At 41.8% G+C, this 9325-nt stretch overlaps 1 protein-coding gene across 4 annotated transcripts; it reads left to right on the top strand.

Annotated features, from left to right (window-relative positions):
- Nucleotides 1–393: 393 nt before the first annotated feature.
- Nucleotides 394–8994, top strand: zgc:110222 (uncharacterized protein LOC550336 homolog). 4 transcript variants are annotated; one of them, XM_043705105.1, is made up of 4 exons: nt 394–421; nt 4296–4428; nt 5114–5433; nt 8516–8994. In XM_043705105.1, the coding sequence occupies exons 3-4, from the start codon at nt 5181–5183 to the stop codon at nt 8722–8724; spliced, it is 462 nt and encodes a 153-aa protein (XP_043561040.1). In that variant the 5' UTR covers nt 394–421; nt 4296–4428; nt 5114–5180; the 3' UTR covers nt 8725–8994. The 4 variants fall into 4 exon arrangements, with proteins under 4 accessions (XP_043561040.1, XP_043561043.1, XP_043561042.1 ...); XM_043705107.1 differs by lacking the exon at nt 394–421 and adding an exon at nt 460–540 and having other exon boundaries at nt 4296–4400; XM_043705104.1 differs by lacking the exon at nt 394–421 and adding an exon at nt 460–540.
- Nucleotides 8995–9325: the final 331 nt, after the last annotated feature.

The raw sequence follows: 9325 nt of genomic DNA, 5'->3' as shown, positions 1-9325 counted from the left end.
CTTGGATACTGCTGTCTACATTTGTTTTACTCTCCACTAAAGATTCACCAGATCTAAAGAACACTTTGTACAGAAGGTTCTGTTCAGATTCAACTTGAAATGTTAACTCTGTTTCCCTCTTCACAGATGCTGCCAGAGGTAGGAGAGTGTTTTCTAGCACCTTCTTTTCTTATTTCCGTTTTCCAGCATCCAATGTTTGGCTTTTATTTATAACACACAGGCCGTGTTGAGTGAAACGAAAAAAGCGAGGGCGAAACAGCCTGTTTGTTACTCCAAATTTTCATGTATTCTTTACACTGACAGTGGCCCCATGAGCATGTATGTCATCAATTGCTTAGGCCTGTGCATTGCTGCTAGCATGATGAATTGGTTTGGGCTGGTGCTTCCTGTTGAGGTTCCCAGGCTGCAGTGAGTTGTGAAGGTTAGTGTCTGTGTGTTAATTTTTCAATGGAGATACATACACTGACCTGTGAATCTTCTTTCTTTCCCAATATAGTCACACACAGAGGACTGTTCTGCAGCCCCTGTCTTCTAAGAAAGGTCAGCCTGAAATTCACTTCTTCCTGATTAAATAACTCTTGTAAATAATCCCAGGGATAAGTCTACTTGTGGCCTGCACAGAGTAATTTGCACTGACCTGGAATTGTCCCCTAACCCTCTGTATTATCCAGTAGCTGATCTGCAATAATGTCTTAACACCATTTCTAATTTAGTATGATATGTGCAATTGAAATCAGAGCTTTCTGTTTGATTTGGAGATGCCGGTGATGGACTGGGGTGGACAAAGTTAAAAATCACTCAACACCAGGTTATAGTCCAACAGGTTTAATTGGAAGCACTGTCTTTCGGAGCGACGCTCCTTCATCAGGTGGTAGTGGAGGGCTACCACCCTCCACAACCACCTGATGAAGGACCGTCGCTCCGAAAGCTAGTGCTTCCAATTAAACCTGTTGGAATATAACCTGGTGTTGTGTGATTTTTAACTTTCTGTTTTGTGACACTGTTTTAAATTTTATGGAATACAGTAGCTGGTGTTATTAACTCCAGCCTTGACTGTAGTAAAGCAGTCATCCTTTCTTTTCCTTTGTAAACTTGAGCTTAGTTCATCCACAGCTCTGTATCGTCAATCACATTGACTCCCATTTACCAACCACTTGCTACATCAGAATGTTAGGCTCATATCTAATTTGAAATGGCTTGACGATAAAAGGGTCAACGCAGTTAGTGATGACTAGACTGGGTAAATGCAGGAAAGATTTGAAGATGCCGGTGTTGGACTGGGGTGTATAAAGTTAAAAATCACACAACACCAGGTTATAGTCCAACAGGTTTAATTGGAAGCACACTAGCTTTCGGAGCAACACTCCTTCATCAGGTGGTTGTGGAGGACACAATTGTGCCTTACAATTAAACCTGTTGGACTATAACCTGGTGTTGTGTGATCTTTAACTAAATGCAGGAAGGATGTTCCTAATTACTAGGGAATTCAGGACCAAGGTTCACAGTCAAAGGAAACAGGGTAAGTCATTTAGGACTGAGATGAGGAGAAATCACCCTACTCAGCGAGTGGTGAGTCTGTGGAATTCTGTACCATGGAACATTGCTGAGACCAAAACATTAGATGTTTTCAGGAAGTTGTTAGATATAGTTCTTAGGGCTAAAGAGATCATAGGGTATGGGGCAAAAGCAGGAACAGTAGACTGAGTTGGATGATCATTGTGAGTACATTGAATGCTGAAGCAGGTTCGAAGGGCCAAATGGCCTGTTCCTCTTTTCTATGCAACATCATTGGACTAGTAATCCAACAGCCCAGATTAATGCTCTGGATGCACAGGTTCAAATCCCACGGCAACTGGTGGAATTTAAATTATTTGAACTTGTATTTTTTGGAATATAGAAGAATGAGAGGCAACCCTATTGAAGCATACAATAGAGAACTCGAAGGGGTGTATTTGGAGAGGTTGTCTCCCCTAGTGGGAGAGTCGAGGACGAGAGGGCATCATCTCAGAATAAGGGGTTACACATTTAAGACAGAGATGACAAAGAATTTCTTCTCTCAGAGAAGCGTGAATGTGTACAATTCTTTACCTGGTCTGAATAGCAATTCTGCTGTTCAGACCAGGTCATAGAGTCATAGAGATGGACAGCAAGGAAACAGAGCCATCAGTCCAACTAATCCATGCTGACCAGATATCCCAACCCAATCTAGTTCCATCTGCCAGCACCCAGCCCATATCCCTCCAAACCCTTCCTATTTATATACCCATCCAGATGCCTCTTAAATGTTGCAATTGTACCAGTCTCCATCACTTCGTCTGGCAGCTCATTCCATACAGGTACCACCCTCTGTGTGAAAAAGTTGCTCCTTAGGTCTCTTTTATATCTTTCCCCTCTCACCCTAAACCTATGCCCTCTAGTTCTGGACTCCCCCACCCCAGGGAAGAGACTTTGTCTATTTATCCTATCCATGCCCGTCATAATTTTGTAAACCTCTATAAGGTCACCCCTCAGCCTCCAACACTCCAGGGAAAACTGCCCCAGCCTATTCAACTTCTCAGTATAGCTCAAATCCTCCAACCCTGGCAAAATCCTTGTACATCTTTTCTGAACCCTTTCAAGTTTCACAACATCTTTCCGATAGGAAGGAAACCAGAATTGCATGCAATATTCCAACAGTAGCCTAACCAATTTGCTTTCCCAAAATGCAACACCTCACATTTATCTGAATTAAACTCCATCTGCCACTTCTCAGCAAGGCTGAAATGGACAGATTTCCAACCAGTAAGGGAATTGAGGTTTATAGGGAAAAGGCAGGAAAGTGGAGTTGATGATCATCATATTAGACAATCTCATTGAAGGGCAGAGTGGACTCTTTGGGCTGAATGTCCTACTTCTGCTCCTACAATTGATGGTCTCATGGAAACGTTAACTCTGTCCTTCTTCATGGCTGCTGCCAGAAGGAGCAGAGTATCTCCACCACCTTCTGTTCTTATTTCAGATTACAGACCGATTTTGGCTTCCAGTCCAGCCATGCTTTGATTTTAATATTCTCAGACTCCAGAGATGTCGGTTTGAATCCTATCATGGCAGATGGTGAAATTTAAATTCAATTAATAAATCTGGAATTAAAAGCAATTGTAGTTACTGGAAAAGCATTACTGTAAATAACTCATCTGGTTCACTAATGTTCCTTTAGACGAAGGAAATCTGTCGTTACCTACAAAGACCATTCAGCCCCTTGAACCTAGGCAAAAGTGAGGACTGCAGATGCTGGAAACCAGAGTTTAGATCAGAGTGGTGCTGGAAAAGCACAGCAGGCCAGGCAGCATCCAAGGAGCAGGAAAATCGACATTTCGGGCAAAAGCCCTTGATGAAGGGATTTTGCCCGAAACATCGATTTTCCTGCTCCTTGGATGCTGCCTGACCTGTTGTGCTTTTCCAGCACCACTCTGACCCAAGCCCCTTGAACCTGCTCAGTCATACAGTCATAGAAATGTACAGCATGCAAACAGACCCTTCGGAGTCATTCGATAAAATTGTGGCTGATCTTATTCCACATTCCCATCTACCCATGACAGTCCTTGGTTTCCCTACCTAACAGGAATCTATCACAGCAGACACAGGGAGGGATTGCTGGAGAAACTTTGCAGGTTTGGCAGCATCAATAGAGAAAGAAACAGAGTTAGCATTTGGAGCCCAGTATGACTCTTCTGCAGAACCCATCTGTGTCTTAAAAATATTCAATGACCCCCACCTCTATCACTTTCAGAAGCAGAGTTCCAAAGTCACACAGCCAACTGAGAGAAAAAAATATTCTTGCAATTTATGAATGGCTGTGAATCTCAGAATAACAAAACCTAACTGTGAAAACAGTTTTGAAAACCAGTTTTATCAGTTTGAGGAGAGGGAGTTAGTTGTCGCTCAATAGTCTGAGGTGAATTTGCTTCCTCTATCGAGGGTTAGATGGTTTTGAGCTATGTACCTACTCACTTTTGCCTAGGTTCAAGGGGCTGAATGGTCTTTGTAGGTAACAACAGATTTCCTACGTCTAAAGGAACATTAGTGAACCAGATGAGTTATTTACAATAATGCTTTTCCAGTAACTACAATTACTTTTAAATCCAGATTTATTAATTAAATTTAAATTTGAATGGTTTTCAATGAGGCAGGGGCGAGGAACACATTGACAGGATAAATGAATTGAAAAATGATTTGTGAACAAAGGACAAATGATAAATTAAAAACTAACTTTAATTTGAAGTATAATAAATTGTGATTATTTTACTCTTTCTTAGGATCTGGATGTTGCTGACCAGGCCAGCATTTGTGGTCTATGCCGAATTGCCCCTGGACTCAGTGGCCATTTCAGAGAGAGTTAGAAGTCAACCACATTGTTGCAGGTTTGGAGTCACATGTAGAGCAGACCAGGTATGGGTGATGGCAATTTTCCTCCCCTGAACAAGATGGGGTTTTATGACAATAATTTCCTGATACATATTTTCTAATTAACCTGTTCAGACTTGACCTCAGTCTGCCTGGCTTAGAGGTAAGGACATCACCTATACCCCTAAAATCACTGGAACCTTAATCCAGTGCTTTTGACTGCAGCAAACAACAGCATGTAAACTGGGGCTCAAACCCCCAATCTTGAGATTAAAAATCTCTCAGTTTACCAATTGAGCTAGCTGATACTGACCAGGCCTGAGTCTGCTTAGCTTACAAGTCCAGACCTACCAAGCTATGGGCAATAGGTAATAGCACAATTACTGGGATTAGGTTTCAATTTCTAGGTGTCTTTATGACACAATTCAGTCTATTAATTAAGTGAATTCAAATTCGACCCACTGCTGTAGTGGAATTCAAACCCCATGTTCTTGGGAATTAGGATGGGCCTCTGGTTTATAATCCAATGACATTACCACCATGCCACTGTCTTCCCTGTTATGTCAGACGATAATAGCTGCTATCTAGAGTCCAAAGTAAATGTACACTGTCAATTTATGAAAGTAGGCATTTCTATCTCAAATCTGAAAAAGGTAAAGTTTTCTTAATTTAAAAATTTGAGGTTAACAACATTATGACTGGGGATACTTGTTTATTTCTTTTCTTACAGATCCAGGTCTGGAATAGGTTTATCGTAGTTGGCCCTTTATTGTTTTGAAGGGGTTAATAGGTTGTCAATGAGAGTTGGCTGTCTCTCATTCCGCCAGCCTTATGCAGGCCTGATATTGAACAGTGTGAAGACAGTGGAGACCCGTTGGAGACCTCTGCTGGCTGAGCTGCAGGACTGCACCCTGGCTATTCACATAGCTCACAAGGATTGGGAGGATCTGGAATGGAGAGAGATCCTCACTCACGCACTGCAAATGAGCGAGTCCCAAATACAAAGCCTACTGGCTGAAGGGGAGAAGTTTGGCAGGGGAGTAATTGTCGGTAAGACGAGAGAATTGTCTCAATTCTGCTTCATCTGAAAACATGGATCAGTTGTATAAAATGTGCCCCTAGCAGACTCCAAACTCAATACACCTTCTCATCTAACACTTTCTTGCCCTCTGGCATTTACAGAATTACAGAACTGTTACAGTGCAGAAGGAGGCTATTCTGCACATCGTACCTGAACTTACTCAATGATCTGGTGCCAATCTTCTGCCTTTCCCCATATCCATACACACGATTACTGTCCAAATAGCCAACCATAGCTCCCTCAACTGTACCTGCCTCCACCAAATTTCCATGCACTGCATTCCATCTGTAGTAACTCCTGATGAGAAAAAGTTATATTCTCGCATCACCTTTGCCTCTTTTGCTCGTCACTTTAAATCTATTCCCTCTCATTCTTGTTCTTTTTTTATGAGCAGGAACAACTTTTCCCAAACTACTCAATCCAGCCTGCTTATGATTTTAAAAGCCTCAGTCAACTCTCTGAGCCTTCTTCTCTCCTGGGAGAATCATTCCAACTTCTTCAATCTGTCTTCATAGTTAAAGTTGCTCATACATGGAACCATTCTTGTAAATTGTCCTTGTACTCTACTCCAATACATTCACATCCTTCCTGTAATGTAGTGCCCACACGACTGAGATGGGGCGAGGAGATGAAGAAATATTCTTCTCATAAATGGTAAGAACCAGCCAACAAATCAGATATTGTACCACACTTTCTTGCACCAAAATTAAGAAATGCTAATTTAAATTGTCATGCAGCTCATTAAATAGTGTTTGAGCTACAAACTGTTTTAGAATTATTCTAATTTTTTGCCAACTACTTTATGCTTTGCCTTTTTCAAACATAACTTTCCACAATCATACTTGCCTTGATTAGGCACTGTGAAGAGAAAAATAAGACTTGTACTTATGTGACACCTTCCACAACCCCTTCAGAAGATCCAAAAGCACTTCACAACAAATAGGGTATTTTTACATGTAGTCACTGTGATAATGTCAGAAACACAAATGGTAATTTGCACACATCAAAACGCTCGAGGTACTAAATTGTTGGTTATAATATAGATTTCTCAAGGATGAATAGGATTTTCTTCCCATACTCCAGTCTGTAAGTGAGATGTCAGGCTGGAGCTGTGTTCTGCATTTGCTAGTGGCCTGTCTCTCATCGAAGTGACAATTCCTTTAGACCTGGCAGTGCTGAGGTCAATTGGCTCACGTCTCCCCCTGTCTCAGCTGAGGTCTTCTGTTTTTGTGTAATAGGATCAGGCAGGGATACCTGAGACCAAATGGATTAGGGTGCAGTGTAGGGAATGCCAACAGTTTGTTGGTATTTAGTGATTTCTAAGTTAAAATAAAATTCTGACTGGAAAAGTATAGTCCTGGACAATGTCTAACCAACCATTAACCTGTTGTGTCTATCACCGACTATCATATTAGGGATTAAGCATGTGATTTTATCCATGCAAACATCACCTCTACATCCATTGATCTCCTGTTTGGCCTCCTATCCTCCAATCGTGTAATCTTCAGCTCACCCCCAGAAGTTCTGCCCTGTCTCAAGAGTGGTCCCACATGCCCAACTTGCCTGCATTTTCTACAGTAGTGGCCTTTAGTCCCCCACAAGGGGAAATTTAAAATTCCCAATCTCATGTTTAAATACCTTTATTGTTTTACCTCATCCTGTCTCTGCAACTGTTTTCAACCATCCCTGTGCTCTTTTACATGACCCTTCTGCTCACTTCGCCACACCAATAATGGCTGTGTTTTCAATTATCTGGGATCCAAGCTTTGGAATGGTCTTCCGAAACTGCTCCATTTACTCATCTCCAACGATTTAGGTTTTTGTTGCAGTTATCTTCACCTTTGCCTCTTTGGTCATTATATTTCCCTGAAGCACCTTGGGTCACTTTACTGCATGAGAAGCTCTGTACCATTGCAAGTTGTTGAGAATTTCCTGTACCTCGTGACTCAGTGCCATTCTTTGACATATTTAACATTATTCAGAGTAAATGTGAATCATTAGTATACATCATCAGATTGTTTAAACTGTAATGAAAGCAAAGGACTTGTCCGCTGGTATTATCACAGATACAGAGCACTTGGCCATTTTAGCATCTTTGCAATGACGGGCAGGAGAGTGTGTTTCGCTCAACATGGCCTCCCTGGACTGTGCATTGTTAGTTTTCACAGTATGATCAGTGACATTATTAACAAGAATAGCTCTAGGAATTAGGACCTTCACTTATGCTGATAAATTGGAGAAATTAGGAAAGTTTTCCTTGGATAACGTGAAAGCAGATGTGATGGAGTTGGTCAAAATGATGAAGAGTCCGGACAGAGTATATAGAGAGAAACTGTTCCTATTGGTGTAATTGGAAAAATAAACAATGGAGTGAAAGGAGAAACCCATGGACGCAGTGAGTTGTTGGGATCTGGAATGTGCTGTCCGAGAACATGGTGCAGGCCATTTCAATCGAGACCCTCAAGAGGCAATTAGTTATCTGCTAAGGAAGAATTTGCAGGGCTACATGGGGAAGGCAGGAGAACAGCACTTGTGAATCATTCATTTGGAGAGCCAGCACAGACATGATGGAGCAAATTACCTCCTGTGTTGTAACAGGATTCTGATTCTGTGAACAGGGAGTGAAAGGGAAGGAAAGAGTAAGGGAGGAAGGTTTAACCACACTCTGTGACACTTGATTGTCTTTACTGCAGAAATGTGGAAACCCACCTGCTCCTCTTAGCCGATGTCGGGGAGGGGACGAGGGTTTGGACAATATGAGTAGAGCAGGTCAAACTTAGTCAGAGGGAGGGAGGAAATTGCAACTGAATCAGATATTGTTGCTGTCCAATTCCTTTGAGAATATTAAAGTTCCTTTGTGAAGATTCTGTCACATAAACACCTGACAATTATTGCCGATAAAAGGACAGTGCCAGCCCAAGAGAATGGGCCTTTGTTGCGTGTGATGCCTGCTCCCTGGCAGCCACTCATTGTGAACCTTCAGGTTCTATACAGCGATGAATGTGTCTCCACCATTTTAAAAGCAAAAATCCCTCTGTGTGTTTACCAAAGGATTAGTTGATATCGGAGAGACCTGGCAATGCCTGAGTGACATAACTCCTGAAGAAATGAGGAAGCTGGAGGGACAGACTGTCCTTCGAGGACTGGAGCACAAATATCTCACCACTTTGTCCAATCCGCGATGGCTGCATGAGCCAATCCCAGCCAGAGGACACAAGGATGTATGGATGGTGGATATTCCTGACGAACTGATTCCATGATGACCACAGACACCAGGATTAAAACCTCTGATAGGTACGAAGGAATGAGCAGAATTATTGTGATCTCGAAAACTGGAACTGCTGGCTGACTGAGCGATCGGGAAAGTATTACTTTTAATTCCCTAGTTTTTGTTACATTGCTTCTTGTGTATTGCTACAGTTGGTGATGTGGCAAAAAATAAATTGTGAACTGCAACGTGTTCACCCTCAACAAAAAGAGTGGTGTATGTCTATATGTTGCAATAAAGATACAGAATTTCAAATCAAAAATGTTGTAATTTACGTGCAGTCATTTTGTACAAAAGCTACTTCTTGTACAAGATAATTGATCAGTGGCTGAGATTTGGCAAATGGATTTTATTATGGCTAGGGTCACTCAATCAGCCATGATCGAATGGGCATAATTCTACTTCTATATCTTATAGGTTTATGGTTATACTTGTACATGGCTAAGATAGTCATCTCAACTCCAGGACACCTCTGCAAGAGTTCCCCATTGGTTTAAAATCTTCAGCTGCTTCATCAATGACTTTTCCTCCCATCATAAGGTCAGAAGTGGGAATGTTCACTGGCAATGTTCAGCAACATTCACAACTCCTCA

This window comes from Chiloscyllium plagiosum, chromosome 15 (genome assembly GCF_004010195.1).
Source record: "Chiloscyllium plagiosum isolate BGI_BamShark_2017 chromosome 15, ASM401019v2, whole genome shotgun sequence".
Taxonomy (NCBI): Eukaryota; Metazoa; Chordata; class Chondrichthyes; order Orectolobiformes; family Hemiscylliidae; genus Chiloscyllium; species Chiloscyllium plagiosum.
This window is presented reverse-complemented; position numbering and strand designations above follow the sequence as displayed.